General features: G+C 41.1%; 1 protein-coding gene across 1 annotated transcript; it reads left to right on the plus strand.

Moving 5' to 3' along the window:
• Positions 1-7,245: 7,245 nt before the first annotated feature.
• On the plus strand, positions 7,246-19,140 carry LOC143605855 (uncharacterized). The gene is made up of 4 exons (XM_077081823.1): positions 7,246-8,181; positions 18,282-18,344; positions 18,440-18,514; positions 18,584-19,140. Exons 1-4 carry the CDS (start codon positions 7,879-7,881, stop codon positions 18,962-18,964), a joined length of 822 nt encoding a protein of 273 aa, XP_076937938.1. The 5' UTR covers positions 7,246-7,878; the 3' UTR covers positions 18,965-19,140.
• Positions 19,141-19,344: the final 204 nt, after the last annotated feature.

Consider the following 19,344-nt stretch of genomic DNA (forward strand, 5'->3'; position numbering starts at 1 on the left):
TACAAGTCCAAGCCATATATGTATCACTTTTTTTCTTCACACATCTATGTACACAAATTACATGCTTCCTTGGTTTGTTATTCAAGGCCATTAAACAACTAGTATCACTAAAGATACTCATTTAAACGCATACGTATAGAAAGCATAATGTACTGGATGTTTATGTGCAACGACATTGATTAAGGATGGTAAAACTTAAAAGAACATGAATTTGAAGGACTCAAACTCTGAAATATCTATGATGGGTAACAGAATTGGTTTAAAATTTACTGCCCGTTTACCCTTATGTGTTTACATATATGCATCAAAACCGTATATATTTATATATTTGTATACTCTTGATGATATAATAAATAGTTTATTATAGTTCATATATATTGTAACCTTTTAATGTAGAAGTATTAGATATATGTACTTGAGTATTTAACATTTCAAGTTGATATCGGTTAATAGGTATCCCATTATCCCAAAGAATTTTTATTAACGACATTGGATCATAAACGAGTATTCTTGATGCCCATGAACCCAATAGTAATGAGTAATGGGTACCGATGATATGAGATTGTGCATGAGATACGTTATTATAATCAGGTATGAGACTGAGATTACCAATACTCATCCATAACTTGCTCGCCATCCCTAACAATGATACAAACATATCTAAGGTCTTTAAAATTACCTAACAATGATACAAACATATCTAAGGTCTTTAAAATTATTGTACTATTCGATTATTATGATTAATTCGTAACATATGAACCAACTAGTGTTAAGCAATGTTGTAATGTTTTTAACTTATCAAAAATGATAATATGAATGGTGAAGCGTAGTAGCTCCAAGGATGAGACACTCATGACACTTGCTATAAAAATAAATCGGTGTTTACACCTAATTTTTTTATTATTATTATTATTATCTGAGTTTGTTTACTCAATGATTTAAAAGTTGCATAACTTTCATATTATAATGTTCACGAATACTGAATGTCGACAATCAAATTGACTCTTGGAGCACTTTGTCATCATGAAAGATAACCCTTCAATTGAGTTTGCATACAAATATAATGGTTATGTTCGTTTGGCCTCTTTATGAGTCCTCATAAAAGAGTAAGAATAGCGGTGTGGATGGTCAAACATTCTTCTCTCATATTAGACTTTGTCTCTACGAAAACAAGGATAAGCTCGGTATGGATACCACTGCCAAAAATCTCGGTTTTGTATCGATACGGTACCAATACTGAAGACAAAAATTCGGGAAACATCGACATGCTCGGCCCAAGGGGAGGGCATGGAGGGCTCAAGCCCCATGCCCACTCCCCTTTAAGGGCCCATGGACTTTTAAATCTTTTTTGTGTATATATATCGTGGACTAGGCCCATCCTAGAGGAGGGTTTTGTTCCAACGTAGCAGTAAGGCCCTGTTTTTGCCTCTTTTCTCTGAATAGAGGAAAACGTCTGATTCGGTTAGACGTAATCAGACGTGGGGCTGTTTGTTTTTTTTCTGGCATTAAGAGGTTCAGCGTCTTAATAGCATCTGAACCAGTAAGAGCTTTTAGTGGGTCTGAAAACCTCTTAACCCAAAAAAAACATACGTTTGTCTCCGGCCTCCATTAACTTCTAACCCGGAGACTAGGCTCCATCTCCGACGACTAGAGGTTCGTCTCTAGCCTCCACCTCTTAATGATTCAGATTTCAGACATTTGAACCACCTCTTAACATTCAGATGTGATATTCGGATTCAGACTTAAATCTCTAAAAAAAACAAACGGGGCCTAAGTCATCAACCATCTGCATTCCACAATATACGACCATCGCCATCATACTTCTGAATTCTGAGTTCTGACGTCCGAGACATTCCGGCCAGCTTGATTTGGCTATTTCTGGTTATTAACTTTAATACTTTATAACTTATTAGTCTTATTAATTTTAATTTCGTTTCGTATATCAATTTTCAAATAGGCTATTTGTTAATTGTTAAATGTTATATGTTCACGTTAGCTGTTAGCAGTTAGTCAGTTAGCACTTAAGAGTTATTCAGTTAAGTCTTAATCTCTAATTTTTGTTTTAATATGTTAATGTAAAATAATTTTATATTTGTTATTTTGTTAATGTTAGATTTATTATATGTTAATTAGGTATGTTAGCATTAGTTTTTTTAGATAGTATGCCTTCAAAGTCTAAAAGTTATCAGGTAGTCAAAAACGTAAAAGAGAAAAACAGAAGACAAGTTAAGAAAGACACAAATCGTGAATAACGTGAAGATGCATACGTTTTAGTTAGATCATTTTGCAAAAAAAAAAAAAGATTGTTTTGTTTTGTTATTATTATTATTATTATTATTATTATTATTATTATTATCACATTGGTCTAAATTTTATCAGTGTTTTTAAATTTGTATTTTAAGGCCTTTTACTTTTCATGTCACATGCTTTGGTTTTCTTTTGTATTCTGAGAGACGGCCCTGAATATCAGTACCATACCGGTTCAATCCATTTGCTGATCATCACTAACGAAAAACAACACTCCATATCTAGCCATCATGCATTAATAACAAAATTTTACCTTGTCCTTTGGTAAGTTAAAAAAAAACATATACTTATTGTCTAAATTAGTAATTTGGTTATTGTTCTTAACAAAGTAATGTGACATTAATAGCATATAGTGTTTGTTTGTTATACATGTTTTTCTCACATAGAAAGAGACGTCGGGAGAAAAGACCCCAACTAATATTTTAGTCCGAGTTTATGTCTTGTAAAAATAAGTTAACTAAACATAATTATGTATTATTTGATTTCAACTTTTCTTGTCAAGTTTATTTATTTATTAAATATCATAATATTATTTGATTTAAACTTTTCATATCAAGTATCATTATCTTATAAAAAAAGTGGTAAGTTTTTAAAAATTTCATGTTTTTCACTTCTAATCATTTATATGTAAGACCATACGGTATAGATGTTACACATCTCTTTCATCGCTCCCTTCATCGTTGTGTGGAGATCGCTACATTATCGACATGGAAGTCGTTGACCATTAAAGCATCCACATCAGCAAGTGATGAGCCACTTATAGACAGATGATATGGGAGAACACAATGTCAAAACGTAGAAGACAGGGGAGAAAGTAAGGTATTCGACGACGAGTATGGTTGTAAACGAACAGAACGTTCAGCAAACAGTCCATGAACTGTTGGGCCAAAAAGTTCGTTTAATAAATGAATTAACATGAACAAAGATTGTGTTCGTTCATTTGTGTTCGTAAACGTTCCGTAATGTGTTAATTTATGTTCGTTTATGTTTGTTTGTTTACGTTCGTTTAAAAGGTTTGTTTTATATTGATATTATATTATATTCGTAATGACCGCCTAACATTTAAAATTTATAATTCTATTTATGTTCAGTTGGTTTCATAATCGGTTTGTTTTATAGAGTCTTGTTTTAGTTAACAACAAATCTAACTCATGCTTTGCAGACATATCATAATAAAACTGTCGGTTGGATGATTATATTTAAGATTATTATTATCATTTCATGTGTTTAACTTTATTTATTATAGTAATTATGTCTAAAGATTAGCATTAAGAATGTTGTTTAAAAAAACATTATAAGTCCGTTTGTGTTTATGGACTGTTCGTAAACACATTCAATTCCTTAACGAACACACACTAGATTTTTCGTTCAGAAAGCGTTAATGAACCATTTATGAACAAGTTTAATGCTAAACAAACGAACATGAACACGACTTCGTCCAGTTTGATAATTCGTTTACGACCCTAACCGCGAATTTCTGAAAAGATGTGAAAGTTCGTAGGTGAAAATTTTCTATATTGGTGATGTGGCGGTCCATGAGGGAGGATGGGTTCACTAAGCTTCACCTACTTTATTCTTTTCTAATTTCAATGGTTTAAATAATAGAAAAATATTGATTAATACTTAACTATTATTTATAGATAATTAGTATATCGTCAATTACAATAAAGCCCCTTCCTCTTCAACCTTTTCAAACCACCATATCGCTGCCACCATTTCCGACAAGTACCTCTAACAGTAACAAGTAACAACCACCACCGTTGTTTATTACCACCTAAAAGTTTGAAGGATTTAGATATAAAAGGGAGAATATCTATGTAGGTAAAACTGTAAAAGGATCTTGCAATTTTATTTGAATTGAGATTAAAAAGTGAAAGTTTATATTAAATTAATGGGGGCAACTTTATATAATAACAACAAACTTTCACCATTTCACTAATTAGGTTGCTATAACTTTTTTGGTTTAATTATGTTACTCGTAATTTTTTTTAATCTAAATTAGGTTACCCATAAATTTTAAATTTTTTGTCTCATTTAGAGCACTCAAGTTTCACATTTGTACTAATTATACGTATTTTTTATCATTTAGGTTGATAATTATGCTGACGTAGCATATTTTTCATTTATAAAATTTTGTAAACGGTGATGTGGACCGATGATATGGAATTTAAAATTAGTAAAATAGATTTTATTAATTAAAGAAATTAACAAATTAAAAAAGACAAGTTTTTTTAATTATTAAAATACATAAAAATTACGTTTGCTTGTTACCTCAAAAACCACCATATTTCAATTTTGTTATTATTAAAATAAATTTTTAGTAAAATATTTTTAGTTTTTAAATTTCATACACTAATTAACTTTTTATCATTTAAGCTTTTAAACATATGGTTAAAATTCTAAAAAAAATAATTAAATTCATCTAACATTAACTTAGTTAAATGATATAATAATTCAAAAAGATAACAAATAATTCATCATATAATCTAATCAAGACAAAATATATAAATATATAAACGTTTGTGAGTAACCTAATTGAAATAAATAAAGTTAGAGTAACTTAATTGGTACAATGATTAAAGTTTGTTATTATTTTATAAAGTTTTCCCCAAATGAATAAAAGCATTAATAAGAATTAATATTCACACTTTTATATGAATGATTTACATAATATTACTCAATATTTTTATGTCTTAAACAGCGGGGCTTGCCCCAATGGCCAGAAACATGATGGATGATCGGGATGTCCCGGGTTCAAATACTGATTCCGACCGGATTTTACCATAGCATTAAAAACTTGTCGTGCCTTACAGGGGGTGGGGTGAGCCAACTGGGTTTTACCAGGATCGCCAAGCCAAACTCGAATGCCAGCATGGATCCCGATCATGTCAACATAGTTGGCCTGAGTAGGTGGTGGGTGAGCGTGTTCACGCAATGAGATAACTTAACTGTGAAAGTCACCGATCGAAAAAAAAAATATTGCTATGTCTTAAAATGCATTAATGATCATTGCTATTCTTAATTGAATTATCATTTTTTAGCAAAATTTGTAATGCACATTTGTTTTTCATTCAATATAAGTAGAGAAAAGTAAACTAAAATCAATGTGACCACGACGATTCAAAATAATAACTACAAAGAAACAAAAAAAAAAATAATAACAATATTGCGCATTAGCTACCCTGAATGTTAGAATTAGTATTAAAGCGTATTACTTTTGCATACTTTTGCTTATAAATGCTAAAAAGTAATCCGTTATTGTGTGTGAATTATAATTGTGAACAAATAAAATAAGCAGGGCCATTTCTAAAAATTTATATGCCTCGGCCGAGCCGAAATAAAAAGGCTCGTAGACCCTAACAAATAACGAAATATTGTAAGAAAAAAAATTTAGGCCTTAATGGGTTTAAAAAAATACTTAAAAATGGCTCAAGTGAGAATAGAACTTGCAACCTTTTGATTGGAACTCAAACCCCTTTATCACTAAACCAACCTATTTATTGTATAATTAGAGTGCAACATTAAATATACATATTTCGTTTTCATAAATATATATATATAAAAACTTTGTGCGCCCAAAAATTAAGTGCCCCGACCAATCACTCACATTGCCCTATGCCCGAGCCGCCCTGAAAATAAGAAAAAAACTTACGTCATGTAAGTAATGGAGTTTTCACATTTCATCCTTCAATGAGTTGTGTTGTGAGAATGTAAATCCTGATAGAGTGATTAATAATAAAAAAATCAAAAGAAATTAATGAAATGAAGCTAAAAGATTGATTTGCATATTTATAATAATTCTTTTCTACATAAAAAGATTTTCTTTCACCCATGCCCATAATGTCCTTCACGCTCCGGCTCTCCACGCCTTTTCTCGACCGGACAATAGTTGTGTTTCGCGCCCCTCAAGTTAGCGTGGCTTGTTGCCAAGCCGATTCTTGAGCCAATAGCAGATGACCTACATTATACACAGTGACGAACCCATGATTTTTTGTCAATGGGGTCCCAATTTTTTCGGTTTACAAAATTTTCGGGCCGGTCGCTATTCGGGTCGGGTCGATGTGATGAAAATAATATAAACACGGAAATATGGTGTCATTGGAAACGAGTAAGTAGAAAGAATCTAGATTAGAAACTAGATAAAACATAGACTTTTAATTTATTTTTACTCATACCCGAAAACATAAACGTAAGCTATATATATAGTCTTAAATACATGACCAAACATAAAAAAACTAACTCTAACACAAATAAATGATTAATTATAATATGCATACACAAGATAAATAATAAAAGAATATGCAAAACCTATGTTGTCATTATATATGTTGCATGGTGATAATGACTATATGGGAGAAACTAACGAAAAACACAAATACTCTAACTAAATAACTAATATTGACTAGGATATAAAAAAAAACAACAAAAACAAAGTATGATGAGGCTTGAACCTGCAACATCTTAAAGAAAAAACAATGGACTTTCCACTAGACTAGTTCATCCTTAATAGTATGGGTTTCAAGTATTAATTTTTATGAGGTCCTTACAAAATTTAATATACCGCCTCTAAGTAATTTTTAAAAAATATTGGTGTCCCGAGACCCCGATATATTCTATGTGGGTCCGCCATTTATACATGTGTCCATCACTACTAATGATCATAAACACTCATTTTTCACTATTATTTTATTTAAATAATCATTTTATATATATATTTTAAAATATTATAGATAAATATTTATTTAATTTTATTTTTTAAAAAACAAAAGGTTTTAAAAAAATGTTAACGGATACACGAACCATCATACGTCACAAGCGATCTCAACTCTTCCGCGTAATAACCTTTTTAAAAATCTCTCTTTCTCTCTTCTACAACCAACACACTTTCTCTCCTCGCCTTTTTCCTTTTTACGTCCACTCTGTTTCTTTAACTTTACGCTCAACGGAACTAAAAGCTCCGACGGCAACCCTCTTAATACAATAAATGAAATTACATTTATGCACTCATTACTTAAGGAATGTAAATGATGATTAGTAACAAGGTAACAAACACCAACATAAGATCTTTCCTAAGATAAAATCAAACCAAACATATAATCACCATACTCAAGATGATATTATTCATAAACCCTAAGATGCCCCCCATCTCTAAAAACAAGACACGTGGCATGAGCCACTCTTCATCCCTTTTTATATGCACAGATTTTCCATATTTTTCTATCCTCCTTCTCTCCAAGAAACAGACAACTCATCTCTTTTATTTCTCTCTCTAATCCCTTCATCTTTCTGATCCCCATTCATTTATTATTATCATCATCATCATCATCATCAATATCAATCAATTTCCCATCTGGGTTTGATTCAGTTTGCAATATCCCATCTGGGTTTTGTTCAGTTTGCAGTTTCCCATCTGGGTTTTATCCAATTTACAATATCCCATCTGGGTTTTGTTCAGTTTGCAATATCCCATCTGGGTTTTACTCAGTTTGCAATATCCCATCTGGGTTTTATCCAGTTTACAATATCCCATCTGGGTTTTATTCAGTTTGCAATATCCCATCTGGGTTTTCAATGAAACAGATTATGAACGGTGGTGGCGGCGGCGGCGGTTTAAGAATTCCGACTGCAGCCGAGGCTCAAGTGGCGGAAATCTTGATTAATATGCGTGAATTAATTAAACGACGTAGTTTTACTTGGGGCATGAAGAAGAAAAGATCTGTCTTGGTTTCCAAATCGGAATCGGAAACTCGTCGGAGAGTTGGTGGTGGCTCGCCGGAGAAAGTGGCGGCGGCGGTGGTGGCGGCTGAAGCTGATAAGAGCCCTACAACGCCGCTTTGTTTTTTACCGCCGGTGAAGAAAAATGTTAAGAGAAAGGTAAATTTGTTTGATTGATTTTATACAATTTAAGTTTTTGGATTTGATTTCTGAATTTTTTTTTCTTTAGCGAAGTGTTTTAACTTCAACATTTAATTGGTTTTTATTTATTATTTATTTTTTAAAATTTATATATATCGTTACCTTCGGCTGAGGGGTGTGGGGGCTTTAATGGGGGCTTTAACGGGGACTCCAACCAATAATATTATGACGTGTGGCAGAGAGAGAAACTGGATAAGGGGGTGTTGGAGCCCCCGTTTGAGCCCCTGGCCCTGGTGTGGGGGGCTTTAATGGGGGCTTTAATGCGGTATAATTATATAAGAATTTTTTTTTTTTTTAATTAAATAAGAGCCCAACGGCTCTTTGTATAAAACCAAGAACACTTTACTCTCTCTTCTCCCGCTAACAGGCTCACGCCTGCATGGATTTTCGCGTTAGCGCCCCGTTAGCGCCCCCGCTAGCGCCCCGGTGGTGTGGTGAAGAAACACTAACCGGACCCCGGACAGATTACTGGTAACCTGGGGGTTGGAGAGATGTTTCCCACGAGGGGTTAGACCCTTGGAAGATGGTTCTTCTGATAACCTGCAAAACAGACACCGTGAGCTCGTCACTGAGAAGGGGGGGGGGGGGTTCCTCCTTGTGACCACCCTCCGGCGTGAGAATCAGACTAGATTGCTCTTTAAATATAAAAGTATATTAAGAGATTGCTAGAGCAGATATCAGGTATAATATGATAATGTAGTAAGATATGATGATAATAGATAAGATGAGATGGTCATACCATTTGTGGTATTTATAGCCGAAGGTAGGTTTCCAAGGAGGTATGGCCGGCTGCAACAGTGTTCCTGTTCCACCAACAGTAGCCTACGCACGTGCCCTGCTGGTAGTTGGTGGGTAGGTAGCGGCTGATAGCGACCAGGCCTGCTGTATACTATTCCTGTTCCACCAACTGACGGCTACGCACGTGGTATGGCAGTAGTTGGTGAGTAGGCAGCGGCTAATAGTGATACAGTACAGGAGCATGCTGCTCGCCATACTGTATCAGTGAGCTGTCGTATCTCTGATCAGATCTTTCGCCCATACCTCGTCAGGTACAGTAAAAGATCCTTCAGTATACGGACTGGCTTATTTGGGCGGGAGTATTCCCCCTCCCGCCTCTGTGCGGGATTGCTCCCGGCTTGGCTCATTCCTTCAGGTGACACTGAATGATGGAGAGCTAAGTGCCTTGTGCGTGTAGCCATGCTGCGCGGGTGGCCTTCCCTAATGGCTTGTATCCGAGGCTGCGGGGACAGGCGGGGTCCTTCACCATTGGGAGGCATTTCCTGCGGGACCAGCTTGCGTACTGCGCGTAAGGACGTCACGTCTCTGAGCATGGTTGGTCCTGCGGATCCAGTTGGTCTCTGCGCAGACGTCCCTGTTTAAGGTGAGTCTTGCGGGTCCAACTGGGCTCTGCTGGGACCTACCTCTTCAAGTCCCCCCAGTCCAATGTTCTTCTCATGAGTGTTTAATAAAGTGAGGTGAACTTTTGGACTTGAGCAAAGGGTTTTGAAAAGGGTTTTGTAAGGTTTTCCATGGGGATTCTTTCCGCGGAAGTCCTTGTCACTTGCAGAAATGCCCGAGTTTCCTGCTTGGTCTTTGGGTATGATGCGGGTAGGTCTGTAACCTCCTCGCAAGTCAGGAGCATTGAGTCCCAGTTGTATGTATTTTCCATGAGGTTTTGGTAGTTTTGAACATAGTGATCAATTATGTTAAGACCACCAATTCCGTCTTGGAGCTTCAAACAACGTAGTTCTCGACGTTCCCGCTATGCGGGGATGTTATTTCCGTTTCCGCAAGCATTGCCCAGAAGATCCTTCTTGGTTTCAATTCCCAGCGGAGCGCTAGGTATGTGAAGGGTTTTGCCTTAACACTGTACCTGCGCTCGTCTTACGGTTACTTTACTTCCTAGGTATTCCTGGCGTCAATTCCCTGCGGGTGCTAGGTATGTGAAGGGTTTTGCCTTTACACTGTACCCGCACCCGTCTTATAGTTACTTGGTTGCCGAGGTACTTGGCTTCAATTCCCTGCGGGTGCTAGGTATGTGAAGGGTTTTGCCTTAACACTGTACCCGCATCCGTCTTACGGTTACTTGTTCACCAAGGTTTTCTTGGCTTCAATTCCCTGCGGGTGCTAGGTATGTGAAGGGTTTTGCCTTAACACTGTACCCGCAGCCGTCTTACGGTTACTTGTTTGCCAAGGTGTAAGGGGTATTTTCCCGCCTACTTTTTAATATTTTCGAATTTTGAATTTTGAAATTCGAAGAGTTGGTGAAAAGATAACAGTCCAAACCTCTGAAACGTCGTGCGACGGTTTCTTCTGACTGTGTCAGGACGTGCAGGAAGTTATGTTGACGTGACAGAACATGGTCATTCCAGACGCCTTTTCAGGCGCGTGGGCGTGTTTTTTCGGGCGCGTGGCCGCGAAATTACTGGCACACGTCCTTTCTACAGCTGTTGCCAGCTTGCTTTTTGCCACGTGTCATAGTTTCATTGCACCGTCGATTTCTCTCTCCTCCGCATTAAATTCACCGCATTAATTGCGATTAGTATATAAAGGGGGAGAGGCCTCTTTGTAATCCACACTTTCACCTCTCTTCTTCTTCTTCTTAGTGATTTCCGGCAAATACTCCCCTTTTTCAGGCAAGCATTTTCCCGAAATCACTCTTCTTTCTGCAAAAATATCTTCTCATGATGCTGAAGCTGTAGCCGACGATAGGAGTACTGCTGGCGAATGCCAGTGTGCTCTACCTGTCGATCAGTACCAGTACATCGTCAGGAAGTTCATGCTCGAGTCTCTCGAGCCTGAGTTTCCTGAATCCCACCAGACTGTGTACGATGCCCCTAGGTTCCCATTGACGATAGGAGTACTGCTGGGTATATGCTGCATTCTTTGTTTATGGGAACCTTAGGTTCCCATTGACAAAGTTTGTGTACCGTGTCCTGGAGAGGCACGGGGTGCACCTGACCGAGGTGCATCCGATGGCGATTGCCAAGGTCCGGCACTTCGAGTGGGTGTGTCGGATTCTGGGTATTGAGCCCTACGTGGACCGCCTGATGACCTTCTATACTTGGAGGTGCGTCCAGGGGTGGTACACCCTGACAACCCGTATCAAGGGTTTGAAGATCTGCGTGACCGAGCGCAGTCTCCGATCGTGGAAGCAGGAGTTCTTCTACATCTCTGCCCGCGCCATCCCCATTGCTATGAAGTTCAAGAAGGGTCAAGCGCTTCCGAGCCTTCACGCTTCCAGCTACCAGGAGGCGGAATGGTTCGCGAAGATATCCCGGGTCCAATCTCCGGTTTACCGGTTTGCGGAGTCCGGGATGGTGCTGCTGGGGATGAGCCGGGTATGGAAGGATGCTTCCCGGTTTCCCATCCTTCTTGAATACGGTTTGAACTCTATTCCTTATGGTATGTCTTGTCTTTCTTGCTGATATTAGTTAATTTTCTAACTGTTTCTTTTTCATTCAGAGGGGAATAATTTGGAGTCGCTCCTGTTCCCGCGGGAAGCTGACAGTCCCGTGCGGGTGGGCACTCGTGCTCTGGACGACAATGAGTTGCCCATCCTGGAGCAAACGGCGGATAGGTTTGTGGAGGTCTATCCGCCGGGCCAAGAGATCCTGAGCCACCGGCGGCCAGGTAAGGAGATATTCTATCCTGAACCCCTCAATGCTGTACCCGTTGCTGGAAATCCTTACATCCTATCTTCTTCTGAGGAATCCGCAGATGGTCCTCCCCTTGTGCGGAAGAAGAAGGCTGCTGCCGGCGTGAAGGGGAAGGAGAAGGCCTCCACAGCTGATCCAGTTGTTCTATCTGACTCGGAGTCAGATAGTGAAGAGGTGGCGGGGGAGCCCGGTGGTGAGAAGACCACTGCTCCGGAGGCTACGACCGTTACCTCCGGAGAACCAACGAAGACGACGGTGACCGGTACCAAGAGGCCGGCTCCATCGGGTTCCTCCCCGCCCGTCCGTACGTTCAGGGTCAAGAAAACCCGTAAGTACAATCATAGTTTGTCTTTGCAGATTTATTACTTCATAAATTTATCTTTAACACTTTCTTCTTTGTGCAGGCGTGGATGTTGACGCATTCCGGGGTGAAGCGCAGAGGAGTACCCTTCCGTCAATGACGGTAGGCTTGGTCAGCCTACCTGAGGCGTCGACCCAGGTGCCTGCGCCTGCTACCGCTGGTTCAGTTGTTCCCTCTGAGCAGACTGTTCCAGCGGAGATGACGTCACCGCCGGCTGTGAGTGCGATTTTTACAGCATCTTTCACAGAGCCGGCGGTTACTGCTGCTGCCTACGAGGCGGCGACCGCGGCGGCGACCACAACGGCGACCTCGGCGGCTGCCACCATGCCTGCGCCACCGGCACCGATGGCCGGACCATCAGGTACGCGCAGGGCTTCCCGCCGATCTTTGCCACCTTCCCGTCTGCCTGACCTGTTGGATGGATTTCCTTTAGGTTCAGGTGATGGGTTTGGCGGCTATCGGCCTGTCATTGACCCTACAGGTGCGTAGGGTTCCTTTCTTTTCTCTTGTTTTCTATCATCTTTTCCTTACTGCCTTTGTTTCTTTTGCAGTGTCGGATTCCAATGAAGTGTATGTTCCACGATGGAACATACGCCGAGGAACAACCCTTCGCACACCTGTGGAGTGCGTGGACTGGGCTCGCCACGCTGCTCCTCCGGGTGCGTTGGGGGAAGCCATGGTTAGCTACCAGGAGGGTAGGCTAACTAATGAGCTTCGGGTTCTCCAGGCCCGGATGCAGCCGCGCGTCGAGCTGCTTTGTCGTGAAAACGACAAGTTGAAAGCAGCTCGCGCCAAGGACATATCTGAGGCGCGTGCTCTTCGGGAGGAGAACCAACAGCTGGCGGCAACTGCCGCCGACAAGGAGAAGGCCTTCAAGGCCCTCGAGGTTGAAGTTCAGGCGCGACTCGAGGCCCGCTCCAAGGCTGCCCAAGCTGTGAATGAACAGCTTCGGCTGGCCAGGGAGACTGCGCGAAACGCAACCGAGAGGGCTGCCAAGGCTGAAGCCGTTGCTGAGCCTTTGCGTGTGTAGAATGAGGAGCTCAAGGCCAAATTAGAGGCTCTCCAACGCGCTCATGATGCCTTGGCAATGGAAGATGCCAAGAAACTCCAGGAAATCCTGGACCAGAGGGGGGTGCTTGACCACACCGAGCGGAAGCTTAAGGGCGTCGAAGTGGCTGCCGCAAAGGAAGTTTTACTTGCCAACCTTAACAAGAGCGAAGCCGAACGCGCCCATAACGAAGCTCAAGCTGCCCTCCAATGGCTTCTTCGAGAAGCGTTGCCTCAGGTATGTTTAGTTTTATCTTCACGCTTTTCTTTTGTAAGAAAAGGTTCTAATACTTGTGTTCTTTGTAGGTTGTGCGTCGGGTCTTTTCAGAGACCTCTTACGATGATGCTATGACGGCAGCCCTCAACGCTTCTCATGAGGATGGGGAAAAGGCCGGCTTCCTGCTTGGTCTAGGGTTTGTTGAGAAAGGCGTCCCGCCTTCCAACTTCCCTTTGTTCGATGTGGATACCGAAGCCATTTATGACCAAGCATTGAACCAATACGCCGCCTTCCCGCATCCAGTGGTGGAGAAGGTGGACGAAGTAGCTGCTGCTGATGATGGGTTAGCTGTCCTCAAAGCGTTCCTCGAACCACCCCGTTCTTCTGACGGAGCGGGTCCAAGTGGAAGCGGCCCTGAAGCTTGATCCTGAAGATCCCTTCCCATTGCTAAGATAGACTTGTATAGTTTTATTCTTTTAGGCGGGTAGTTACCCGGCCATTCTTGTAATATATTCTTGAAATATTAATCTTTTTGCGTATAAGATTGTTATTTCCTTCTTTGGGTTCCTTGCTTTATAAACTTATGACTTGCATACTTAGTTTAAATTAGCAATTTTTCAAGTGTTTAGAATAAGAACCTTTGAACGTGGTTGATAATGGGTTATAGTTTCGCTTCCTCCTTCGTGATTGTGCGGGTAGAACCGTCACTTGCACTTGGTAGGATGGCTAAACTTTAGCCTTCATCTGACCTGCGTGTAGGTTTTCCTTTTCGAAATTTCTTAAGGCATTAACATAAGTTAACCTTTGAACGTGGTTGATAATAGGTGTGAAGTTTTGCTTCCTCTTTCGTGATTGTGCGGGTAGAACCGTCACTTGCACTTAGTAGGATGGCAAAACTTTAACCTTCATCTGACCTGCGTGTAGGTTTTCCTCATCTTTTGAGGATAAGTTAACCTTTGAACGTGGTTGATAATAGGTGTGAAGTTTTGCTTCCTCTTTCGTGATTGTGCGGGTAGAACCGTCACTTGCACTTGGTAGGATGGCAAAACTTTACCCTTATCTGACCTGCGTGTAGGTTTTCCTCATCTTTTGAGGATAAGTTAACCTTTGAACGTGGTTGATAATAGGTGTGAAGTTTTGCTTCCTCTTTCGTGATTGTGCGGGTAGAACCGTCACTTGCACTTGGTAGGATGGCAAAACTTTACCCTTATCTGACCTGCGTGTAGGTTTTCCTCATCTTTTGAGGATAAGTTAACCTTTGAACGTGGTTGATAATAGGTGTGAAGTTTTGCTTCCTCTTTCGTGATTGTGCGGGTAGAACCGTCACTTGCACTTGGTAGGATGGCAAAACTTTACCCTTATCTGACCTGCGTGTAGGTTTTCCTTATCCTTTTAAGAATTTTGTTTTTGATCATTCGACGCGCGGTTGTCGATAGGTTAGTGCAGTTTCCTTTCATGATTCATGCGGATAGACCGGCACTTTCATTTAATGGGAGAATTGAACTTTTCCTTCAACTGACCTGCGTGAAGGTTTGCCACGTTATTGGGTTCGTGCGGGTAGGACCGCCTTCCCACGCAACGACTTCACGTAATGTGAATGCCGTCACCAGTGTTGCATAGTTTAACCGTTCGACGCGCGGTTGCGTGAAGGTTTGTCACGTTTTTTGGGTTCGTGCGGGTAGGACCGCCTTCCCATGCAATGACCTCACGTAATTATGCGGTGAAAACCGGCATATTTGTGTTCAGAAAATTATAAATGTAAAATCATCAGCTTCGATGTTCTTAAAAGAGAATCATTTCCATTAGAAGTGGCTCTTGGCCTTTTCTTTACAAATTGGAATTGATTTACATGCAAACTGTGTAAATGAGCTCCATTCCATGTTGGGATGGGAGCGCCATCGAGCCGATACGCACCTGGTTCGGGATCTCGTTCTTTACGCAGCATGTAGTCTCAATGTTGAAGCTGGAATTTTTATTCGTTTTTCCCAGCTGGGGTTCTACACGCATCCGCCTGCTCAGCCTTTATTGCGCCACGAGGTGCGCGAGCGTCCCATCTCTGACAAATGCTTCGACCATGTCTTTCACGTCTGTGCATTCTTCAGTGTTGTGGCCCTTTGTCTTGTGAAAGTCACAGTATTTGCTCCGATCAGCATCGTGACGATGTCGGATTATCGGAGGTTTTGGCCACGGGAGCTCTTCAGTGGCGAATATCTCAGTGACGCTTTTGGTGAGTGGCGTCCATCTGGAGTTTCGGTGCGGCTGTACATTATCCCTTCCGCCCAACCGATGTTGCAAGCCGGATGAGGTGTCAAAGTTTACCCTTGACTGCCAAATGCCTAGCTTTCGTTTTTTATTTAGTCGGGCTGTGAGGACGTTGTCCTCTCTCGTCCTCTGGGTGTAGAGGTTTGTGCTCTGTGGGAGATCTTTACCCAGTTGCTTCTCTGTTTCCGCATAGCGTTTTGCTGCTGTCATGATGCCATCCCATGTGGATGGCATGCCATCTTTACCCGTTAGGGTGCGGATGAGCTCTGGGTCATGTGCGCCCTGGATGAAGGCAGCGCGAACAAGATCTTCGCTGATATTGCCCAAACTTAGCTTCTTTGAGTTGAAGCGAGTGATGAAGTTTGGCAGAGATTCATCTTCCTCTCGTATGCATTTGAGGATTGTCCATTGCTCCTCGGTATACTTCCGTTGCTGGCTGAAGTGTTGGCTAAACTTCTGTTGGAAGTCTGCCCAGTCGTAGATGTGGTTGGCCGGTAGACGATCAAACCAAGCTCTAGCAGCCCCAACAAGCGTCATTTGGAACATGTAGCACCACGTGGGTTCCGTCCAATTGCTGACGGTTGCCCCCGCTATGAACCTGTTCAAATGATCGTCTGGATCAGATAAACCGTCATATGTGCCTATGTTAGGCATTTGTTTGGCACTCTTTGGGGCGATTGCCTCCGCAATGTCCCTTGCAAACGTGGACATTCCTGCATTTGCAACGTTTGGTCTGAACGTTTTGGAGAAGTCCCGTGGACTTCCACCTGTGCTTTTTGGTTTGAAGGCTTGTCCAAAATGCCTTTTCGGTTGGGATTCCGTTTCCTTACGCTTCCCTTTTGCCCTATGGCGAGGGTTCGCGTCGGAGTCGGATTCCTCCGAGTCATCCTCCCGGTACTCGAATTCGTCGGCCTGTTGCACGGAACGCAAGCGTTCGTCCAACTCAGCCTGGAATTCCTTTTGTCGTGCCTCCGCCCATGCCTTAACTTCATCGAGAGTCTGGCGGGGGAGTCTTCGTTTCTCAAACTGGGTATCGGTGGATCCCAGTAGGCGATCATTTACTGCACTTGCCCCAGCTTTGGTAAGTGGGGTAGTGTTCGTAAAATTTACTTCACTTGCCCCGGCTTCGGTAGCCGGGGTAGTGTTCGTAAAAAGTGTGTTGCCGGTATTCCCCCTAGTAGCTGGGGTTGTGGTTACCGGAATTTCTCTAACCATCTTTGTAGAAGTTTGAAAAAACTGGAGAAAAATAAAGTTCTAGCTTTATGCACGGATGGCGCCAATGAAGAAACACTAACCGGACCCCGGACAGATTACTGGTAACCTGGGGGTTGGAGAGATGTTTCCCACGAGGGGTTAGACCCTTGGAAGATGGTTCTTCTGATAACCTGCAAAACAGACACCGTGAGCTCGTCACTGAGAAGGGGGGGGGGTTCCTCCTTGTGACCACCCTCCGGCGTGAGAATCAGACTAGATTGCTCTTTAAATATAAAAGTATATTAAGAGATTGCTAGAGCAGATATCAGGTATAATATGATAATGTAGTAAGATATGATGATAATAGATAAGATGAGATGGTCATACCATTTGTGGTATTTATAGCCGAAGGTAGGTTTCCAAGGAGGTATGGCCGGCTGCAACAGTGTTCCTGTTCCACCAACAGTAGCCTACGCACGTGCCCTGCTGGTAGTTGGTGGGTAGGTAGCGGCTGATAGCGACCAGGCCTGCTGTATACTATTCCTGTTCCACCAACTGACGGCTACGCACGTGGTATGGCAGTAGTTGGTGAGTAGGCAGCGGCTAATAGTGATACAGTACAGGAGCATGCTGCTCGCCATACTGTATCAGTGAGCTGTCGTATCTCTGATCAGATCTTTCGCCCATACCTCGTCAGGTACAGTAAAAGATCCTTCAGTATACGGACTGGCTTATTTGGGCGGGAGTATTCCCCCTCCCGCCTCTGTGCGGGATTGCTCCCGGCTTGGCTCATTCCTTCAGGTGACACTGAATGATGGAGAGCTAAGTGCCTTGTGCGTGTAGCCATGCTGCGCGGGTGGCCTTCCCTAATGGCTTGTATCCGAGGCTGCGGGGACAGGCGGAGTCCTTCACCATTGGGAGGCATTTCCTGCGGGACCAGCTTGCGTACTGCGCGTAAGGACGTCACGTCTCTGAGCATGGTTGGTCCTGCGGATCCAGTTGGTCTCTGCGCAGACGTCCCTGTTTAAGGTGAGTCTTGCGGGTCCAACTGGGCTCTGCTGGGACCTACCTCTTCATGTGGTGTTAGCGCCTGGGGGCGCGAGCGGAGGGGCTCTCCCACACCCCTCAGCCTTATCATGTTCTTGCTTTCTTTGATTTCAATTTTGACATATGGGTAATCAATCAATCAATCATCATAAATTATCATCAATTATCATTAAATTTGACTTTTTTAGGTGAATGTTTGACTACTTTATGCCTAATTTACTCTAGATTTACTTTATATTGATGATTTAAGTTTTTAATGTTTTTCACACAGGCAGCAGATGATTTGGTGGAGAGTTACAATAGAATGCAACAAGAAAAAGAAATTCTATTAAGGGTATGATATTATTTTTGACTTTTTAATTTCTTGGAATATTTTCTTAATTCTTACTTCAAATTTTTATTAATGTTATGTTACTAAATTTTAAACAGGAAACAAAGGCCATGAGAACCCTGCATCAAGGACTTACTTTTAAAAATATGGAATTGAAAGCAATTATACAAAAGGTAAATTTATATCATTATAATTTGCTAGTAAATTATTTATTTGAATTATTTTTTTTGAAATTATTTTAGGTAAAGTTTACAAGAAACATTGAAGATTTCCACCAATGGAATAATTCTAGGAAAATAATTGACCAACAAAGTTATTATCCACAAATTTCCATGTTTGCCCCTCCGACACAACAACGCCAACAACATTGTCAACAACTGATGGTAGATCCCAGCAATTGGTGTTCCGTTAACAGTCACAGTGGGGGTAGATTTGGGTTGTTCAATCAGGTTGATCCACGTGTCAAGATTCATGATTTCATGGGTTGTTTTCAACCGTTGGATCAAAGTAAATACATGATGGTGGATAATCATCTAACGGTGAGGAGTGCAGCTGCTGCTGCTAGGCAGAGGAGGATATTGAGGATGAAGGAGAACAAGAGAGTATCAAGAGGGTGTAGATGACAAGAATCAAGATGATGGTGGTTTGACTTTTGTTTGGTCAACGGAGAGAGGGTGGGTTGGTAATTGACTAATACCTTTTGGGCTATTTTTTTGGTTTAGGGTTAGTGATCCATTGATGAATTAGTTCAAAGACATTTTTGAAATACAATCTGTTTGGATATCTTTTTAGATGTGAAAGAGAGTTTTTTTTATAAAATGTTTTAATAGGATTTCAATCTAGGTTCGAATATTTGAGCAAATTATGTTTATTGTTAAAAAGTTAGATTTTAAACTTACATGTTCTAATAGGATTGTAATCTAGGTTGAATATTTGAGCAAATTATGTTTATTGTTAAAAAGTTAGATTTTAAACTTACATAATAACCGAAAAACTGATGGGC

The sequence above is a fragment of the Bidens hawaiensis genome, unplaced genomic scaffold (genome assembly GCF_021521415.1).
Source record: "Bidens hawaiensis isolate Kalapana, Puna unplaced genomic scaffold, B.hawaiensis_p1.1 tig00071746_1, whole genome shotgun sequence".
Classification (NCBI taxonomy): Eukaryota; Viridiplantae; Streptophyta; class Magnoliopsida; order Asterales; family Asteraceae; genus Bidens; species Bidens hawaiensis.

Coding starts and splice junctions, on each gene's coding strand:
- LOC143605855 (XM_077081823.1), top strand. CDS start 7,879: ATGAAACAGATTATGAACGGTGGTGGCGGCGGCGGCGGTTTAAGAATT. Junction 18,345..18,439: donor AAAAAGAAATTCTATTAAGG/GTATGATATTAT, acceptor AATTTTAAACAG/GAAACAAAGGCCATGAGAAC. Junction 18,515..18,583: donor TGAAAGCAATTATACAAAAG/GTAAATTTATAT, acceptor AAATTATTTTAG/GTAAAGTTTACAAGAAACAT.